The sequence below is a fragment of the Balaenoptera acutorostrata genome, chromosome 12 (genome assembly GCF_949987535.1).
Source record: "Balaenoptera acutorostrata chromosome 12, mBalAcu1.1, whole genome shotgun sequence".
In the NCBI taxonomy this organism is placed as follows: Eukaryota; Metazoa; Chordata; class Mammalia; order Artiodactyla; family Balaenopteridae; genus Balaenoptera; species Balaenoptera acutorostrata.
This window is the reverse complement of record NC_080075.1, coordinates 69,558,986-69,581,475: the sequence shown is the minus strand read 5'-3', so window position 1 is coordinate 69,581,475 and position 22,490 is coordinate 69,558,986. Positions and strand designations below refer to the sequence as shown.

The 22,490-nt window shown below is 45.5% G+C and overlaps 1 protein-coding gene across 1 annotated transcript in view; it reads right to left on the bottom strand.

Annotated features, from left to right (window-relative positions):
• Positions 1 to 21,833: 21,833 nt before the first annotated feature.
• The window catches only part of CAPN13 (calpain 13), a 52,113-nt gene continuing 51,456 nt past the window's right edge, over positions 21,834 to 22,490 (bottom strand). Inside the window, 1 exon segment of the mRNA XM_028168805.2 lies at positions 21,834 to 21,949. Coding sequence (XP_028024606.2) covers positions 21,834 to 21,949 — 116 coding nt within the window.

The following is a 22,490-nucleotide window of genomic DNA, read 5'->3' as shown; positions in this document are numbered from 1 at the left end:
GCAAGCGTACCTGCTTGGGGTCAGGGCCCTGGCTTCCGGTCCCTTCTCCCCTCCTTGGGCCCCACTGTCCTCATCCACCACGTGAGGCTCCTGCAACCCACCAGCCTGCCAAGTGCAGCGGGCAGGTGCCCGGGCTGCGTGCAGGGGAGCTTTTGATTATAGACTCTGCTCCATTATGGGTCCTCCTGCCTGGGCCCGTCATTCCTCCCCTGCACGAGGCAGGTGACTGAACCTCCCCCCATATGAACCTACAAGGGTTAAAGGGAGGTGTTTATGAGGTGCCCTCATGCACCCAGCATGGTAAGAGCTCAGTAAACAGTCTGTGGTTACTGTCACTCAAGAGTCCCTGACAGCACTCACATTACGAGAGGGCTCTGGTCCATGGCCCCATGCTGCCACCTGGCCGTCACAGGCAGGAAAATGAAACTGACTGAAGAGGGTGAGGGAAATAGGATGTGGAGTTCTTACCAAGGCACTGTCCTAATGCCTTACATGGATGCTCTCACGTGAGGACAAGATACCTAATAGCTCATATTAAATAAAGTGGTACTGCTATTTATGTGACCAGAAACATTACCTGTGTCATTTTGCTTAATCTTACAACACCTGTTCGGGTAGAAATTTACTTCCTCCACTAAATAGATAGAGGACAACAAGGTTCAGAGAAGTTAAGTAACTCCCCAAGGTCACACAGCAAGTAAACATTGGAGCTAGAATTGGAACCCTGTTTAGAGCCGATCTCATGCTTGTTTGAGCATCACGTGCTTCCCCCAGAGAAGCTCTAGATCCTCTCAAAGAGGAGGGGAATTGACAGGGAGGACAGGTGTGACCATGGAGGGGGACTCAAAGAGAATCAAGCTCTTTGGTCAGGAAGCAACCACTTTTATCCTGGATCAGATACTGAGAGCAAAGTCACAGCCCTGCAATCTTTGAAGTTATCTAAGCACTTTGCAAACAAGTGTTCCATTCCCACAAAGGTGGGCACAGAAATGGGGATTCAAAAGGCAGAGCCTGGAAGGAAATGCACATCTCTGGGAACCATGATTAAGGAGACTTCTTCATTTTCATCTTTACACTTTGTGTGTGTTTTATATCTCTCCCAGTGCATTTGAACTACACTGAATAAAACATAATATCACAACAGGAAGGACCTTAGAGATTGTCATGCTCATAGTGGGCACTCAGTAGTGTATTCAGTGAAAGAAGGAAGGAAAGAATCCAGTCTGGGGAAACTGAGGCACAGAGAGGAGGAGAGGTGTTCCCAAGGTCACACAGCTACCACACAGTTGGGTCTAAAATTTGGGTCTCTGGACACCCACCTGTTCTCTTTTCTATTCCACTGAATGGTACCCAGAGTGGCCGTAGAGCAGAGGAAGTGGAGGGAAGGCCTGTGTGTCAGGTGAGGGTACTGGGGAGCAAGTACGGGCTTCAGAGCAGGGGAATGGCCCGCCAGATTTATGCTTTTTCCAAATAGCCAGTCCCTTCTGGTTCCTTCTGTTGGCTATGAGGTTTATCTGGAGAGAGGGAGAGAGGGAGGGACTGATCTTACAAATCCTAGACCTGGGCCTGTTATCATATCCAGCCCTGGGCCATATTTGCTGCCCTGTCTTCTGATTTATTAACACTTGGCTCAGTCTGGTCCTTAATTCTTACACCTGTCCCCACGCCCCCAGAGGGTTCTCTGAGGGGGACGAGGTGGCAGAGATGAGCACTGCTCTTCTTCCACTGTCAGCGTCCTCCTGGGTCTACACTGAGCTTATGGGGTGATATCTCCCCTCATTCAGCTGCCAGGGACCCTGATGCCTGCCAAATCCTGGGCTAGGCCCTTTTATAACTTATTTAACTATCTCACAACCACATTAAGAGGCAGTAATTTGGGGGACTTCCCTGTGGTCCAGTGGCTAAGACTCCGTGCTTCCAAAGCAGGGGCCCCGGTTCAATCCCTGGTCAGGGAAATAGATCCCACATGCCGTAACTAGAGATCCCGCATGCCGCAACTAAAGATCCCGCGTGCCGCAATGAAGACCCGGCACAGCCAAATAAATAAATAAATAAATAAATAAATAAAAGAGGCAGTAGTTTTTTTTTCTCTTTTAAATAGACTAATTTGTAGAGCAATTCTAGGTCCACAGAAAGACTGAGGGGAAAGTATAGGGAGTTCCCATATACCCCATGCCCACCCACCCCTACTCCCTGCCCCCTGGTGGGAGGCATCCCCCCCCCCCCCACCAGAGTGGTACATATGCTACGATCAAAGAACCTACACTGACATGCCGTTATCACCCAGAGCCCACAGTTTATGTTAGGGCTCATTCTTGGTGCTATAGTTCTATGGGTTTATGTCACTGAGCAGGACCCTGTGAGGCCTTCCTGGGACGGACCCCTCCCCTATATCCTCTGCTTTGGCCCCTCTCTGAAGGACCTAGATAATAGCATCTGACACGCGCTTCCTGAGTTGGTCTATAGATGCTAAAACCCCCACCAAAGGGAAGACGTTAACTACTTGACGGACCGTGAGCACGTGGCCCCCAGGCCTCCTGGAGCCTGGCCCTCCCCCGGCAGGGGCTCTGAACCAGGAGCTGCTCCCCTCCCAAGGCCATGAACACAGCTTTGGAGTAAGACCCACAGTGCCTGAATTTCAGCTCCGCCCCTGTATCTGTGTGGCCTTGGGCAGACCCCCAGCTTCCTGTCTCCTCGTCGTGGTGTTAACCCTTGCAGGCGGCTTTAAGGATTGGAGCGTAGTTCCTGGCACATGGTAGGTGCTCAAAAGCTGGTGGCTCTTATTCCTGCGCCAGATGGGATTGCCTGGCAAGCTCTAGCTCGGAAATACCTCCTGTCCAGAAAATATGCCTAAAGGACTGCCAGGCCAGGGGGCCAGGGGTCCTGGAGCCCATCTTCCAATTTTCCAGCTGACAAATAGGAATCAATTCAGCCTCTGTGAGAGCCATTACAACTTCATCACCCATGAAGCAGATCCATGTGTCCTATTTGATTTTCATTTCAGAAGCCAGGTATCAGTATTGACCTTTCCGTGGGGCGCTGGGGCTGAGAGGACCTTGTTAGCGTTAAGTCCCCTTCCCCCCAGCAAAGGCCAGGCAGCTTCTCGCTTGCCGCTTCCAGCCCAGTGGAGAGGTTGGTGTTCCTTTCTCGGAGCATCGGGATCTCTGGGGAGGTTGTTCAATGCAGATTTCAGCTCCCCCTGCCCATCTATTAAATTGGTACCTACAGAGGAGGCCCAGGAGCCTCTATTTTCACCAAGCTCTTCCAGTGATTCTGGTTTGGGAATCACTGCCTTAGAGCACCCCCAGGGCATCTGCCTCACTGTCGGTCTCTCTCAGGAGGAGAGCCCAAGAAGCAATGCTGGGAAGGTTTATGTGAGTTCATGCAGGAGGAAGGTTGAAGGGAGGAGAGCAGGATCTCACTGCCCTTCACCCTTTACAGAGAGAGGCACTGTTAGCTTGCGGTAGGAGACTGGACTCTAGACTCACACACACAGCAGTCAAAACACCAGCCCAGCCACGTATATTAGCTGCATGTCCTTCTCAGGTTACTTCTAGCTTTCAGTACCCTCTTAACATTAAAATGGGAATTCTATTATCTATTTCAAGGAATTATGCTTGAGATTACACTAGATTCTTGATGGAAATGCAAGCACAGGGCCTGCCATGGAATAGGTGTTCCTGTTATCAATTCGTTGCTTTCAACTCCAAATTCACCCTTCCTTGCCCTGCTTTGTAATACTGCATTTGGACCTTGTCAACACTTGTCCTTTACCAGATAGACAGTAGAGGGTGCTAGGGGGACACCGCAAGGCACACAGAGGAAGAGCTCCCCTTGCTGGCTCCAGTGTGCCTTTTTTCTTCCTGCAGTGTGACTGCCAGTGGCATCTAGGCTCTCTCACCCAGTGGTGAGAGGAGTTTTTTCACCTCTCGGCGGTGAGAGGAGAAAAACTCAGGGAGTTTTTCTGGCTCCCAGCAGGGGTTCCTCCTGTGCTTCAGCTCCAGTGGGCTGCAGCCACTCTCTCTCCAAAGTGGTCTGAATCTCATCCAAGTTCTCCCTTCCATCACTGGGTAATCTCCCTTATCCTTAGAGGTAGCAGCTCCTTCCTGCATTACCTATTCCTGTATTCCTTAGGGTCCTCTATTGCCCCTTTTAGTAGGTAACTACCCTTCACTAGTTCATCATTCTTTGCATTAAATTTTCCCTATTCAAACAGCTGGTATGATTTTTGTCTCCTGACTGGACCCCGATTAATACAGAGTAGGTGTTTTAAAATGATAGCTCATGTGCTCTCCATCTCCAAAAAAGTGTTTTTACATACGCTCTTTAATAGCCAGGGAAAAATTGCCACATACCACCAGAAGCTGTGGCAACTCTAGAAATTGCATCCCCAAACTGAATGAATGACCGCCCTCTTCAAGGGGTTCCTGGGTGTTACCACTGTACACTTCTTGGGGACAGTCTAGGGAAGCCATAGGGAGTGATGGTGACATGAACACAGCCATATTAGAAAGCACCATGGTCTTCTGCGGACATCATGCAGCACTCAGAGATTACACTTGGAGAAAGACTAGTAAATACAGACCGGAAACTAGTGATAAGGGACACGGCTCAAGAGGCAGGAAGCCCAGTTCTTCTAGGGTAAGAATAATGTGATACTCAGGAAAGACCCAAAAAGCTCAGCCTCTGTGTCTTCAGCCATGCCAAAATATCATGAGTGCCTGGGGGGAGGTTCAGAAGCTTCAGCACACAACCCTCTTTCTCCTCTTTGCAGCTTGCGGGGGTATCAGTATAGGGAGGAAAGTGTATTAAAAAGAACCCATCTAGGGCTTCCCTGGTGGCGCAGTGGTTGAGAATCTGCCTGCCAATGCAGGGGACACGGGTTCGAGCCCTAGTCTGGGAAGATCCCACATGACGCGGAGCAACTAGGCCCGTGAGCCACAACTACTGAGCCTGCGCGTCTGGAGCCTGTGCTCCGCAACAAAAGAGGCCGCGACAGTGAGAGGCCCGCGCACCGTGATGAAGAGTGGCCCCCACTTGCCGCAACTAGAGAAAGCCCTCGCACAGAAACGAAGACCCAACACAGCCAAAAATAAAATAAAATCAATTAAAAAAAAAAAGAACCCATCTACATTGTTCTTTGGGGATACATGAACCCTATGGGTCCCACCAATAGGGCAAGATTCTGGTACCCAAAGTGGGCAAGAGCAGGTGAAGTCCTCCCCACACCCAATAGAAAGCTGGCTCAACGAGGTTTCCTTCTGGCTGGTTCTGTTACTTTTTCCCACCTCAGCAGCTGGCAGCCAGGATGGGGGCAGGCCTTGGATGGAACATCTGTGGTCAATGGTCTGGCTGTCTCAAGGAGGTGGGTGTGTGGCAGGACCGTGCATGATCACGTGGGTGGGACCCCAGGGTCCTAATGGTGAACTCGGGGCCATGCCTTCCCAGTAGGGACATCCTGCACACTGCATGGACCTAGGATCCCTGACTACACACCGTAAGTGATGGAAGTCCAGAGAACAAGGCAGTTGGAAGGGAAAGACTTAAGGACCAAACTCCCGTTTGAAGAAACTGAGGACGGTCAGACAGAGAGGCAGTGGCAAGACTGAGATTACAACCCAGGGCCCTGCATCACTCCCACTCACTGAGGGTTAATGCTGCCCCAGGAAGGATGGGGCTTTCGCAAGTGCCGAGAAGCAGGGCTGGGCTGTGATTAGTGGAGATGGCCACGAGGTGTCACTGTCTCACCACCATCCGTGGCTGCACTGAATTCCACCTTTCCAGGGCAGTGTCAAAGCTAATGACCAACTCTGGGTGAGTGAAGGGCACTGTTTTTTCATTCCATGTATACAGTTTTTAAAAATATGTTTTAATTGAAATATGGTTGATATCCAATATTATGTTAATTTTCAGGTAAACTACAAAATGATTTGACATTTGCATACATTATGCAGTGATCACCACATTAAGTCTAGCAACCATCTGTCCCTACACAAAGCTATTACAATATTATTGACCATATTCCTTATGCTGTAATATACAGCGAAGGGGCTTTTGAAATTTCCATCGTTGAAAAATCATAAAAGGAGTAGCACCTCCCAGGCTAAGGGAAAATAGCACTGCTTATTTCCCTAGAGAGTGGGTCCCAGTAAGAGCTGTTGCTCCTGCATTGTTAGGGGCTCTTTTTTCCTGCCTAATTGCTGTCTCTTCATGATGATCGTGGCTTAGAATCCTTAGGCTCTGGCTCCCCAAGTGTGTGCCGTGGAAGGGACCTCAGAGATCTCCAAGTTCAGCCCCTTCATTTTAAGGGAAGCCCAGAAAGAGAAGGCCATTCCCAAAGCACACATAACTGGACGGAGGCAGAACCAGGACTTGAACGTGAGACTCGAGAGGCCTTGCCCAGCGCTCTGTCCACTCCACCATGCTCCCTGTCTCTACACTACACATGCTCAGCCATTCATTCTCTTAACACTATTGAGCACTTAGTCTCAACTATTTTTCTTTTCTTTGTGCCTGAACAGAATTGGAAACTCTTCAAGACATAAGATGACACGGCATGTCAGTGACCCCATCAGAATAGCACAGCTGGGGGTCAGTTTCCTTCCCTTGGTCAAGAGTATTTACCAACTCAGAATTCTTCTCCATACCAGGAGTACTCCCATTTGAGTGAGCTTTACATGAGTAAGATCAAATTCTACCTGGAAGTCGGGGGGTGGGAGGGAGAGGAGAGAGAGAGAGATGCAGTTTCTAAATGATAACATAGAGTCTAGTAAGTCCTGACATAGCTAATAGAGTAAAATAAGTGAAACCTGATTTAGTGACGGACACAGCGCACCGTGGATATGGGTCTATTAGATTCACGACTACATGCTTAATTTTTATGTCTTCTCTCCTAAATCAAGCCCTTATATATTAACTGTATATGTAGCTTCCTTGAATCAACTCTCTTGCTTCTTATCTATCCCACACATTTTACTAACCTACCATAAACTCTGCTTTCATCATATCACTCCTTTGTTCAAACAATAAATTGTTATCTTCTAATATAACAAAACAAAACAAAACAAGAAAGAGTATTTACCAATGTCATCCATTCTTTATGCCAAAAAAGGGCAGAAATGAGATGAGAATTCAAGGTCAGACAGAGGATGGGGCAATTCTGCAGAGATGGCAGCTCAGATGGCAAGCTCCAGCCAGGCTGGCTGGAGGCTCCTTGCTGAGCCCACACTGGGTACTTGAGTGGGAAGGAACCTTTGGAAGGTGGATGCTTCGAAGCTGCATCAACTGTGACCATCAGGGGGCAGTGTTTCACCACATCCTGCTCGGTCCAAGAGACTTATTTTCTGCGCATTGAAAGTAAATCTTTTAAGGGAACAGAGAGGTGTTTAAAACAAGAGTCTAAGTGTGAAAAAAAAGAAAGATGTATCAGTCTGGACTTGAAATTGATCTCTGAATGCAGTCATTTTATTGTTTTGCCCGTGTCTTCTCTTACTCGGCAGTTAAACAGTTGCCACAGCTATGAAGTTGGAGAATTATGTCTCCTTGTCGAGCCCCTTTCACATGGTCCAGAGTTGTTCATAACCTTCGAAACCCGCTGGGGGCATTCGGTAGTCTCAGAAAGAATGGTCTAGAATCTGGCTAGGGATGCCACAGCCTGTGCAGCCTCAAGCCCATCCATCTTCCTCTCCACTGTCCTCCACCTGGCTGCGAAGTTGGCCCGCCTGCCCTTTCTGCATCTAACTGCTGAGATTCAGGCATCACCTGCTCTGCTGCAGCCCAGTGTCACCGCTCTACTCATTACTGACCACTCGCTGGGATGTTAAGCACTTTTGGCTTGGCTGGGGGATGGTTAGTCAACAACGTTGTCAGAGTGATGGATTCTTCCAGGATTACTGCTTAATTAGCTTGTTTAGAGGTAAAAATCAACTAGGACATCAGTTCTCTGGGAGCTGGAAGGAGGGGAGCAGTGAGCTGGGAGGTGGTGGGGAGGGATCTCAGCCATCCAGGGCAGCAAGCGTGGGGCTGAGGGGGTGGGGGAGGGGTGGCGGGAGGCCTCTGACCAGAGCAGACCTTAAGCTTGAATTCATCAGGCATTTCATAGCCATCCTGGTTGCTGCAGCCCAGAGCATTTCCACCATTCAGCGGAGCTGCAAAAGCAGTGAGTCCTGAAAAGTCACCTGAGGACCACAGGTATCACTTGAGAGCTTTAAAAGAAAAAAGCAGATTCCCAGGTCTAGCATCAGACTTTCCGGATCAGAATTTCTGAAGTTTTTTAGAAAAGTTATTCCTAATTTTTATGCACAATGAAGTTTGAGAGCTACCACTCTGATTGGTGTCGGGCAAGTCAGCATTTCCACTGGCAACAGATTTCAGATGATTGGGGCTATGGCCACCAGCCCCATCAACGTCCATAAACCCCAGTCTTCCTTCTTCTGTTTTTTTTTTAACTTTTTATTTTATATTGGAGTATAGTTGATTAACAATGTTGTGTTAGTTTCAGGTGTACAGCAAAGTGATTCAGTTATACATATACATGTATCAATTCTTTTTCTTAATTAATTTATTTATTTTTGGCTGCATTGGGTCTTCGTTGCTGCACAGGCTTTCTCTAGTTGTGGCGAGCGGGGGCTACTCTTTGTTGCGGTGCACGGGCTTCTCATTGAGGTGGCTTCTCTTGTTGCCAAGCATAGGCTCTAGGCACGTGGGCTTCAGTAGTTGTGGCACACGGGCTTAGTAGTTGTGGCTCGCAGGCTCTAGAGCACAGGCTCAGTAGTTGCGACGCACGGGCTTAGTTGCTCCGCGGCATGTGGGATCTTCCCGGACCAGGGATCAAACCCGTGTTCCCTGTGTTGGCAGGCGGATTCTTAACCACTGCGCCACCAGGGAAGCCCATATATGTACCTATTCTTTTTCAAATTCTCTTCCCATTTAGGTTGTTACATAATCTCCTGATTGCTGTCTTGCCCTCAGTCTCTCCTATCTTATTTGTCTGTATTGCTCCCCGCCACGCCTCATTTGTTTGCCCCCCGTCTGTCTGAATCATCCTCCCCGCCAGTTCTCCATCTCCATCTGCTTGTCGTTGCCTCTCCCCCCATTCTTCTCTTTCCCCTGTGCTATTGTCTGTTGGCACCTGACACTCTTTATACCCCCTTTCTATACCCTCTCCCATTTGGCGGGGGCTGGAAGCCTGAGAACTACCTTTAGAAGAGTCCCAGATATATTTTAAGTCCCACCAGTGAGATGCACTTATGATTTGAAAGGCAGCAGAGAGGCAGAGCCTTATTATTCTGCCTCTGGCAGGGTGGGCAGACATGTGGGCTTCAGCAAATGTGAGGTTTTGTCCTGCAAGTCACCTGCTTAGGCCTGCAGGCAACTGTGACCATTTCTGGCCGCTCCCTGTCGTATCTGGTGAGGGCGGCGGTGGCGGCAGCAGCTTCTTGGTTCTCTGAAAGCTAGTGGTGAACCTGGGAGTCGGTGGTGATTGTGTCTGGCTTGTGCTCCTCCAGCCAATCCAACAACTTTGTGAGCAACTCACTCCCTGTGTTAAATACATCCTTTTTGATATACCTTGAGTGGTTCCTATTTTCTTGCCTGATGCTGCCTGATATACTCTCTGTTCCTCCCTTCCACTTAACCTTTTCTTCTATTCCACACTCTGCCCTTTCCCTATTCCCAGCCCTTCCTCCTAACTGGCTATTATATGAAACTGAAAGTTTCAAATGTTTAGATTTGGATAAATTATATTATCTCCATTCTTCATTTAAAACATAGGTGAGTTGAACATTTTTTGAGGTTGGAAAACCCCTCGTTGAACTGAGTTGGCTATATCTGAGGTCCTCTTGGATTCTGTCCTAGTGGGTCAGGGCCCCTGATGGAGCACAGGGGATGGGGGAGGGAAGAGGGAAAGCACAGGCATGACCTGTGCTGCACTGTTCCACTGTAATCCTGCCTCTGTCCCCACTGGGCCTGGAGGTGGCAAGAACCAAGGAACCTATTTCTGTTCTAGGGAGAAGCAAGACTGATGTCACCACAAACCACTGGGTTTGCATGTAGAGCTGCTCTCTGGGCCTGGGTTTCCCCGGTGTGTGTGTTTGTGTACACATGTGCACTTTCAGATGCCCACTCTCACCAGGGTAACCTCCAGCTCTGGGGAAGCAGGCCTGTCCTTTGTGTTCCTCCACTTGGGGGCTGCCTAGGCCCAGCTGCTGCAGAGGGCACAGTCACTGAGTCAGGGGACTTGGGTTTCAATGCATGTGGCTGGAGCAGCAAAGTGTGCAGGTGTGTTGGACTTTCTGCCTGGAGGTACAGGTGAAGGTCATCTCTGAGTCCTGCCAAAGAAGCCCTTTCATTTTTTTGAGCTGTCCATTTTTTAAAGCAGAGTCTGTGTTGACCAGTCGGGACCAGTGTTTTGCATGCAGAAAATCTTACGTAAGAGGGGAGTCTGATAGCCCAGGACTTGGGGTCTTCAGGCATTAGCTCTGTCTACCTCTGAAGTCCATGCTGATAACCATGGCCATCTATCCTGGTTAGCCAAGCACAGGGCCAGGAGGCCCGATGACGTGGCCCAAGCTATGCTGTGTGTCTGACCCTGCTATGCTACTGAAATGATTGCAAACGCTTTGCAGCAGTTCCTGTGAGAGGCAGGTCAGTTGGCCGTGTGTTTGTTCCGTGTACCAGGATGCATCCACCTCCAAATGCTAACTTAGTACCTGAGTATGGGCACTTGCATGATGGTGCACCCCTGCCCATGCCATCAACCTTCTGATGGTTTCTTCTCAGAAAGGTCACACTCTGGCAGTTTCTTGTCCTCCTATTCTCTTGACACACGCGTTTGCTAGGATTCCCTCACTGGAGAAATGCTTCTAGGAATGAGTTCTCAAATGTCAGTCTCCTAAGCGGGGTCTGGCCTGGTCACTCTCTGGACGCTCTTCCATACTCTGGTGGGGCATGATCTTTTAGAGCTCTCTGATGACCATTCTATGGATTAGGAGCGAGGGAGGCGTCCACCTTGCTGGCTGGATTTCCCCTTCCCCAAAGGTCTTTTTCATCCAGAACTAAGATCCTATTTGTCACGGAGTTGAAGACCTTTATTTTGCCACCTGGCTGTGAAACAGGATTCAGATATCGGAGAGTATGATTAATTCCGCAAACACCCAACGGACCGTTCCCATGTCACGCACAGCACCCTGTGGGTGGGCAGACTGAGAAATGATTGGGTTGATGGGAGGGGAACCGAGATGCAGCTTCTCCCCTGCTTTCCCACGAGGGATCATCTTCTGCTTCATTCTCCTGGGATTCCAGGCTGGGGTTCTGAAGTATTCAGATGACCTGTTCTATGACCTTGGGCTAACCAGAGCTTGACCCAGCTGAGGACCTGGCCCAGAATCCTCGAAGGCAGCTTTGACTATGTTCCAAGCAGGGCAGGCTTTGATGTATCACACCTATGGGGGCAGCACAGCCCAACGGAACAAGAGCCAGACTCTTGAGTCATCACTGGGAATTTGTCCTAGAGAAAGACACAGATGCTCAAATGCAAAAGGTCCAGGGTGAGTAAAGAAGCTTTTCCTTCAAGTGACTACAGAGGCCAGGCCCCATTCCCACAGATGCTGTTCAGGTCCACCAGACAACAGAGGGAGCACTTGTACCACCTACTGGCAAGGCTGGACCAGCTCCATCACACCCATGGCTCCAATGGATGGCAATGTCCCTACTTTATTCTTCAAAATTCCCCAGAGGCACCCTACCCACCTACTCTGCCCTGTCTGAGCACAAACCATAGTCCATTTAGCACCTGAGTGCCTGCAGCAAAGTGGAGGGGAAGTCAGTTCCTCTGACCCCTTGGACAGGATGGAAGGGCTGAGAAGAGGGGCAGCTAGAATAACTACAACTCTGTCCTCTGGTCCAGCTGAGCTCTGGTCTGCTGGCTGTGGACGCCTGGGGAAGAGTGGCTTTTCTCAAGGGCTTGTCTCTTGGATTCAAGTGATATTCCTGCATAGACATTTTTTTCTACAACTATCATCAAACATCTTTCCTGCCTACCTGATAAAGAAGCCACCTCAACTCTTCTTCTCTGTCTCCCTCCTCTTCTCTTGAGTCTTAAACTCTTGTCTCTCAGATTATTTGCTAGTTTGCTTATTTATTTTTCATAAAGGTCCCACCCAAGGTACATAATTAAAAAATTTAAGACATTCATACAAAGCATGAAGAAAAAACAGCAGTCCCCTGCCCCATTCCTATCCAAAATTCCTCTCTCCAAACTCTTTCTTCTGAACTCTTTACTTCTAAATAATATTTTATATGGTTATCCCTTGACTTACCAATTTTAAATGGCTACTGACTCCTCATGATGGAAGATGGGGCTGGGGTGCTCCTAACCCCACTTTCATGCTTGTATCTTCTCTCCCTCCATTCTCTAATATGTTATGTCACATTTTTTTAAATCAATACTCAATTTTTATTTTATTCTGCTGAGTGAAGAAAAACTCTAGGTTCATATTTCCTTTCTTCTAGGAAGTCTTTGTTCTTCCAGGAGTTAACAATTACCTCATTTCAAAAATCTGCTTGGTCTATGTCATTATCCTAATAATTCTTCCAACCCTCCAGCAGAAATTCAAGATCCTTCTGAACACTATTTTTCCCATGATTAAGCGATTAGATAAAACTACTGGTTCCTTTTTTTCCATAGGTCACTTTTCCTGCTCCCTGCTGGGCTTCTGGCTCTCTTGTTCAGCTCTGCAGCTCTGGTCTTTGGACTTCTGTAGTGAGTGAAGGATATAGTGCTGGACCTCCTGTTTCCTGGGTTCCAACTCTTTCTCCATCTTTGTTTATGTCCTTGGAGTTTTCATGCTATTGTCCTAGTTGGATACATTTCTCTTTAAAAGCTAGCTCTGGAAAGCTGCACACCCTAGGTGTGAAAGGTGCCTGGTAATCACCAGGTGTATGTTTGCCAAAGGAGGTGGGGAGTTTTCCTAACACCAGAGGCAAATCCAGACTCTCAGCTCTCAGAAAGAATTTCTTTGGTCTGAAGGCTGGAGAGACGGATTTATTAGGATAGAAGCAGACCCACTCTTGTGAAAACTGCTGTTGGTAAATCAGCAGGATCAGGGCCACCGCTGCCCATATTTCACCCTCATGCAGAGTAGGAAGAGGTGGCTCATTCCCCCAGACACTTTATTTATGCATAGTGGGAAATTGTTCTAAATGCTAACTTTGTTAGAATAAGGCACTTTACTGCCATATTGACAGTAGATCAACGTGAATGTAGATGACATCACCTAGACAAACTCTCAGCAGGGTGTGACTTGCAGTGTACGAAACCTCTAGACTCTGAAATCAGTTAAGATCAACAGAGCCTCAAATGTCCAAGGACCATACACCAAAGCACGGAGTATTAGCATTCTTTAAAGTAAGAATTCAGTATTTTTAAACAATTTTAACGTAAACATTGCCCCCAGTGTGACAACCGAAGTGTGTGCTTTGTTCAAAAGAAACAGATATGATGAGAGGGGAGGAAGAGGAGTTGTCTGGTTGGTTTTAAGATCGTAGTTTACTAAGTAGGAGGAGAGCAGATGGGATGAAGATGAGAGAGAGGAACAGAAATGTTCTCACAAAGGGAGTACACCCCAGCTTTCCTGGTGAGTCCAAGGGCAGGTAGAAGCTTCTTGTACACAGTTTGTAGGAAGAAGCCCAGCAGGGGTAGACTGGAGAAGGGCTTCAGCAACCCCAAGTCTCTGGGGAGAAGCTCACATAGCTCATCTGACAAGGCCTTCACTAGTTCCCGTGACTGCTTCCTGGCACGGAGGACCAAATGAGCAAGGCGAGGGAATCCGCCTCTGGACTGAGTGTTGGCCAACAGTGAACCTGGGAGTGATGGGAATCCTGGAAGAAAATAACTTTGACTTTGTAATAGCAGAGTAAGGGAATGTTGGCTAGAGTTGAAATGTTCCTGGGACTTAGGAAAGCAGATTTCAAAAGAGTGAGAGGATCAATGGGTCAGACAATAGCCTTTATAAAAGAATATAGGTCATGATGTATTGGAGATTATAACAAGATAATGTTAACTATCTGCTCTCCAGTAATCCCAATGGGGAAGAAAACAGAAATAGATGAAATAGCAGGAAGATGTGGGTTTAAGACAATATTGACAATATTTACAATTTTAACAATGTTTACATCCCATTTACAAAAGTTAGGAGGAAAACAAAACAAAGGAAGACACAAACCTGAAAGGACAATTTCTTTCAGTCATTTTGGAAATCGTTACTGAGTGGTTTCTCCACATGCTAAGGAGATAGCAACAAATAAGACATACCTAGGCTTACAGTGTAGCAGGGAATACAGACATCAAGAAAATAATTAAAAGTGTGCTGACTTAGCAAACTACAAATACAGGGGAACTTCCTCAACTTGACAAATGGTATCTACAAAAACCCCAGAGCGGGCCTTCCCTGGTGGTCCAGTGGTTAAGACTCTGCACTTCGACTGCGGGAGGTGCAGGTTCCATCCCTGGTCAGGGAACTAAGATCCCACATGCTGTGTGGTGCAGCCAAAACAAACAAACAAAAAACAAAACCCACAGCTAACATCATACTTATTGGTGAAAGACTTGGGAGTTCTCTCCCAAGATCAGGAACACAAGAATGCCTGCTTTCTCCACCTCTACTCAGCATTCTATTTGAAGTTCTAGCCAGGACAGTTAGACAAGAAAAGTAAATAAAAGTCATCCAGATTGGAATGGAGAAAATAAAACTATCTCCATTTGCAGATGACATGATTTTATATATATAAAACCTAAGGAATCCCCTAAAAAACTATTAGAACTAAGAAGTAAGTTCAGAAAGGTGGCAGAACATACAAAAATCAATTTTACTTCTATACATTAGCAATGAATAAGCTAAGAATGAAATTATGTATAATAGCATCAAATTGAATAGAATGCTTAGGAGTAGATTTAACAAAGGAAGTGCAGGACTTCTACACTGAAAACCACAAAATGTTATTGAAAGAAACTAAATAAGATCTAAAAATAATGGAGAGACATCTCATGTTCATGGATCAGAAAATGTTATGTTGTGAAGATGGCAATACTCCCCAAATTGATCTACAGATTTATGTGATTGCCATAAAAATCCCAGCTGCCTTTATTTTCTGCAGAGTTTGTCAAGCTGACCCTAAAATTCATATGTAAATGCAAGGAACTCAGTCACCAAAACAATCTTGAGAAAGAAAACCAAGTTGGAAGACTCACACTTCCTGATTTCAAAACATACTACAAAACTATAGTAATCAACAGAGTGTGGCACTGTCAAAAGGACAGACATTAAGATAATGGGATAGAATTTAAAGTTCAGGAATAAATCCTTACATTATGATAAACTGGTTTTTGGAAAGGGTGCCAAAACAATAAAATGGGGCAAATAATAGTCTCTTTAATAAATGGTGCTGGGACAACTGGATATACAGGAAAAGAATGAAGTTGGACACCCTACATCACACCATATACAAAAATTACCTCAGAATGGATCAAAGACCTAAATGTAAGAGCTAAACTATAAAACTCTCAGGAGAAAAACATAGGAGTAAATATTCATGATCTTGGGTTAGACAATGATTTCTTAGATACAATACCAAAAGTGTAAGCGACAAAAGAAAAAATAGATAAGTTGGACTTCATCAAAATTAAAAACTCTGAAAATGATATCATCAAGAAACTTAAAAGACAACCTGCAGAATGGGAGAAAATTTTTGCAAATCACATAGATGATAAGGGACTGGTAACTAGAATATATATATAAAGAACTCTTACAACTCAGCAACAAAATGATAAATAACCCAGTTTTAAAAACAGACAAAGGATTTGAACAGACATTTCTCCAAAGAAGATATACAAATGGCCAATAAACAACAAAAAGGTACTCAACATCATGAGCTATCAGGGAACTGCAAATCAAAACCACAATGAGATATAATGTCATACCCTCTAGGATGGCTATAATAAAAAAGACAATGAAAAGTGTTGGCGAGATGAAGGAAATTGAAGATGATTTAAAGAAATGGAAAGATATCCCATGCTCTTGTATTAGAAGAATTAATATTATTTAAACGAACACACTACCCAAAGCAATCTACAGATTTAATGCAATCCCTATCAAACTACCCAGAACATTTTTTACAGAAGTGGAACAAATAATCCTAAAATTTATATGGAACCACAAAAGACCCCAAATTGCTAAAGCAATCCTGAGAAAAAAGAATAAAGCTGGAGGTATAACCCTTCCAGACTTTAAACAGTACTACAAAGCTACAATCATCAAAACAGCATGGTATTGGCACAAAAACAGACACATAGATCAATGGAATGGAAGAGAGAGCCCAGAAATAAACCCACATACCTATGGTCAATTAACCTATGACAAAGGAGGCAAGAATACACAATGGAGAAAAGACAGGCTCTTCAACAACTAGCACTGGGAAAACTGGACAGCCACATGTAAAACAATGAGATTAGAACATTCGCTCACATAAAACTCCAAGAAGAGAACATAGCCAGAATACTCTTTGACATAAATCGTAGGAATATTTTCTTGGATCAGTCTCCTAAGGTAAAAGAAATAAAAGCAAAAATAAATGCTTTTGCACAGCAAAGGAAATGAAAAGATAACCTATGGAATGGAAAAAATATTTGCAAATGATGCGAATGACAAGCGGTTAATATCCAAAATATACAAACAGCTCATACAACTCAATATAAAAAATAGGCAGGGCTTCCCTGGTGGCACAGTGGTTGAGAGTCTGCCTGCCAATGCAGGGGACACGGGTTCGAGCCCTGGTCTGGGAGGATCCCACATGCCGCGGAGCGACTAGGCCTGTGAGCCACAATTGCTGAGCCTGCGCATCTGGAGCCTGTGCTCCACAACAAGAGAGGCCGCGATAGTGAGAGGCCCGTGCACCGCGATGAAGAGTGACCCCCGCTTGCTGCAACTGGAGAGAGCCCTCGCACAGAAACGAAGACCCAACACAGCCATAAATAAATAAATAATTATAAAAAAAAATAGGCAGAAGACTTCAATAGACGTTTTTCTAAACAAGACATACAGATGGCAAATAGGCACATGAAAAGACGCTCAACATTGCTAATTATTAGAGAAATGCAAATCAAAACCACAGTGAAGTATCACCTCACACCTGTCATAATGGCTATCATCAAAAAGTCTACAAATAACAAATGTTGGAGAGGATATGGAGAAAAGGGAACCCTTATACACTGTTGGTGGGAATGTAAATTGGTACAGCCACTACAGAGAACAATATGGAGGTTCCTCAAAAAACTCAAGATAGAACTATCATATGCTCTAGCAATTCCACTCCTGGGTATATATCTGGAAAAAACGAAAACTCTAACTCAAAAAGATTCATGCACTACAATGTTCATAGCAGCACAATTTACAATAGCTGAGACATGGAAGCAGTCTAAGTGCCCATCAACAGACGACTGGCTTAAGAAGGTGTGGTATAGATACAATGGAATATTACTCAACCATAAAAAAGAAGGAAATTCTGCCATTTGCAGCCATGTGGTTGGACCTAGAGAATATTATGCTTAGTGAAATAAGTCAGACAGAGAAAGACAAACACTATATGATATTGCTTATATGTGAAATCTAAAAAATAATATAAATGTATGTATATGCAAAACAGAAACAGACTCACAGACATAGTCTGTGGTTACAAACTTGTGGTTACCAAAGGGAAGCAGGAAGTGGGGAGGGACAAATTAGGGGTATGGGATTAACAGGTAAAAACTACTATATACAAAATAGATAAGCAACAAGGATACACTGTATAGTACAAGGAATTATACCCATTATCTTGTAATAACCTATAATGGAATATAATCTGCAAAAATACTGAATCACTATGCTGTACACCTGAAACTAACACAGTATTGTAGGTCAACTATACTTTAATAAAAAAAGTGTTGGTGATAATGTGGAGAAATTGGAACTCTCATTTACTGCTGGTAGGAATGTAAAGTGGTGTAGCTGCTTTGGAAAACAGTTTGGCAGTTGCTCAAAATGTTAAACATCAAGTTACCATATGATCCAGCAATTCCATTTCTAGGTATACAAATGAAATGAAAACATACATCCATGCAAAAACTTGTACACAAACATTCATAGCAGGATTATCTACAATAGTCAAAAAGTAGGATCTACCTAAGTGCCCATCAACTGATGAATGGATGAATAAAATATGGTATACCTACAAAATGGAATATTACTTGGCAGTAAAAAGGAATGAAGTACTAATACATGCTACCACTTGGATGAACCTTGAAAATATTATGTTAAGTGAAAGAAGTCAGTCACAAAAGACCACATATTGCATGATTCCAATGATATAAAATGTCCAGAATAGGCAAATCTATAGATTCAGAAGTAGATTAGTGGTCACCTAGGACTAAAGGGATGAGGCAAAAATAGGACTTGACTGCTAATGGGCATGGAGTTTCTTTTTGTGGTGATGAAAAATGTTCTAAACTTACATTGTAGTGATGGTTGCCAAGCTCTGTGACTATACTGAAAACTACTGAGCTGTGTACCTTAAATGGGTAAACTGTATGCTATGTGAATTAAATTTCAATAAGGCTCTACAAAATAAAAGGAAGGAGTGAGCAACAGCAACAAAACAGTGTTTTGAATGTTATGATTGGGGAAGTGGTTTACATGAATAAATAATATGGAAACCCAATGGGGCCAAGACATGAAGGATCAAGAATGAGGTAACTAACCCAGGGCTGGGCAGACAGTAAGGGCAAAGGGCAAGGTTGGGAAAAGAATGAAATACTGAAGGAAATAAAAATATCTGATAAGGGGTTAATATCAAAAATATATAAAGAACTCATATGACCCAATAGAAAAAAAACCCAATCTGATTTAAAAATGGGCAGAGGATCTGAATAGACATTCTTCCAAAGAAGACATACAGATGGCCAACAGGTACATGAAAAGGTGCTCAACATCACTAATCATCAGGGAAATGCAAATCAAAACCACAATGAGGTATCACCTCACACCTGGTGGAATGAGTATCATCAAAAAGACAAGTGTTGGTGAGGAGGTGGAGAAAGGGAACTTTTGTGCACTGTTGGTGGGAATGTAAATTGGTGCAGCCACTATGGCAAACTGTATGGAGTTTCCTTAAAAAATCTGTAATAGGCTCTGGGTGTCCGCTCTCCAGAGGACACCAAACCAACTCCTAGGACCATCGGACACACCCACCACTGGAGTGGGCACAGCATGCCACCTTTTACTTGTGTCAAGGAAGACTGTGAGCTGTGGGTCTTGCCCTCAGAGGAGGGCCTCCCATGACCAGCTGCCTGCACACTGTCCGCTGACTGCCCAGCTGGTGATGTCCTTCTGCCTTGAAATCTCGCTCAGTCCATCCAAAGTACTCCATGTGAACGGTGACCTCATCAAGAGCCCACAACATTGGATAACAACTCCTAATCATTCTGGACTCAGCTCCTAGGCTGTCTCCTAGAGAGACATCACAACTCCCAGGCCAACTTAGTTGTACCATCATCTTTGCGTGAACTTCTGTGTTAGCCTTCACTACAGAGTATTGCAATTGATCTATTATATTCAGTATTTACATTTCTGTCTCTTTCACTCCATAGCAAGACCCTCCAGGGCAATGACTGAGTTTGATTTCCCTAAAGACCTGTATGTTCAGCTGTCTATGGGAGATCTCCATATGGGTGTCCCACAAGCACATCACCATATCCAAAGCTGAACTCATCTGAAGAACCCCCCTTAGTGTCCATACAGCACCCAAGCCTCTTTCATTGCATCTTGTATATTAGAGTGTAGTTTCCTGTTATAAGACTATCTCTCCCACTAGACAGTGAGGAACTGAGGGCAGAAACCATGTGAATTTTATTTATCTCTGTATCCCTGGAGCCCAGCACAGTGCCTCTCATATAGGTGTTATTCAATAAATGGTCACTTAATTGAAAAAAAATTAATAATAGAACTATCATATGATCCAACAATTCTACTTCTGGGTATTTATCCAAAGAAAATAAAAACACTAACTCGGAAAGACACAGACACCTTCCTGTTCATTGCCGCATTATTTACAGTAGCCAAGACATAGAAACAACCTACTGATACATGTCCATCAATAGACTAATGGATAAAGAAAATGTGGTATACATATATACATACAGAATATTATTCAGCCATAAAAAAGAAGAAAGTCCTGCCATTAGTGACAACATGGATGAACCTTGAGGGTATTATGCTAAGTGAAATAAGTCAGAGAGAGACAAATACTGTATGATTTCACTTACATGTGGAATCTAATACCACAACTGAATTCATAGATACAGAGAACAGGAGGTAAGGGGGTTGGTCAAAATGGGTGAAGGGGTCCAAAGGTGCAAACTTCCAGTTATAAGATACAGAGGTTTTGGGGCTGTCAGCATGCTGACTATACTGTGTTGTAGATTTGAAAGATGCTAAGAGAGTAGATTGTAAAAGTTCTCATCACAAGAAAAAAAAATTGTAACTATGTGAGGTGATAACCAAACTTGTCATGGTAATCGTTTCACAATACATACATACATCAAAGCATTATGTGGTACGCCTAAAATCAACACAGTGTTAAATATCAATTACATCTCAATAAAAAGAAATTTAAAAAAGGAATTCTAAATCCCTCCCTCATAACCTCCAGGCCACACTCTTTCATGGATGCCCCCTGTTCTACACGACTTGGATGAAATCTGCAGCATTGGCCTTGAAACTCATGGGCCAAGCAGCTGAGCCTTGGCTCACATAGAGAAGGGCTCTGTAATCTCTGGGGAGGCTGCCCCCAGGGAGAGAGTCTTGTGTGCAGTTCCTGGAGGGGAAGATGCATTGTGCCCCGGGAGGAAATGATTCTAAAGCTGCGTCGTCTTACCTGGGCTCCGGGGTCTGCTCTCCTCCTGGCTTCAGTTGTACATCACCAGGTTCATCCAGTCAGAAATAAGCATCCTCGTTACAACCCAACTTTAAACTAGTGAGCTTAACACAGAGCAGGGCAAATGGTACCCTCTTCCCTTGAAAGGTCTCAGTCTAGTCTCATCAACCTTTTCCAGCTAATTCCAACACAAGCAGGAGGTCTCGGCCCTCTATTACAGCATATCTTCCGCTGCTCCCTGAATAGCCGGGCACTAAGAGGGACAGCTGAGGTCAACCAGCTGGCTGGGCCAGGAGGCTCTTTCTAAAAACTCACTGGGAGTAAGTTTAATGTACAGTGAGCTCATGGGGCTTCCCTGGTGGCACAGTGGTGAGGAATCCACCTGCCAATGCAGGGGACACAGGTTCAAGCCCTGGTCCGGGAAGATCCCACATGCTGCGGAGCTAAGCCCGTGCACCACAACTACTGAGCCTGCGCTCTAGAACCCGCGAGCCACAACTACTGAAGCCCGCGTGCCTAGAGCCCGTGCTCTGCAGCAAGAGAAGCCACCGCAATGAGAAGCCGATGCACCGCAACGAAGACGCAACAAAGACCCAACGCAGCCAAAAATAAATAAATAAAATAAATAAATTTAAAAAACCAGTGAGCTCTGCAGGTGTTCCTTAGTTCCCGCTTGGATTTATGACTCCCACACAATCCTCTGCTTTATTAAGCTATTGGAAAAAATAAAATCTGTCTGCCAGGATCCTAAAGCAGCCTTGGCAGCCAGCAATATATAAAGGCAGTAATTGGAGGCAGGGGGGCCGGCAGCTTGGCTGGCCTTTGACAGACTGCTCAGTAACCTCAGAGAGAGAAATGCCCCCCTGGGATCAGGGGAGGAGAAGCAGCCTGGGGTTGTGCCCTGTCTCTGGGAGGGGAAGGTACCTCACTTCCATTTCTGTCAGGTAGAGTCCTTTTCCATCCTCGGAGAGGTTCTGGAACGCTTCTAGGGTAAAGAGGAGGAGAAGAATCAGGACAGGCCTGGGCCCACGTGCAATGAAAGCCAACGTGGTGATTCTGTGCGAAGCCCTGGAGTGTGCTCGGCCTCCCCTCCATTCCAGCCAAACGTGGGACAGCTCAGGCTCAGCCCTCAAAACAGCCCCCTGACTGCTCTGCGCCACACGCCCCTGCCCCCTGCAGCTTCCCTGCACTTTGTACTCTCCACACTTGGCTGTGGGGGATGCGGGGGCTTGTTTTAGCAGGTATCTCGGGGCACCTCCCTTGTCCAGCTGCGAATTCTCTGGAGCAAGACTGTGCCTCTGGCTTCTCCTTTACCCTCCCGGCGCTCTGCTCTCTCCACCTTGTTAACTGCCTGCCTCAGAGCTGTGGGGTTAGTGCCACATGGCAGGGGCGGTGCAAGGACGTGAGCAGAGGCCAGATCCTACTTCGACCTCAACCACAACAGCTCCATTTGGAGCTATATTGTGGCTGGGGGTTTCATGTGAAATGTCATTTAAAACAAAGGGGTGTGCTGCTAAAAAGCGTCA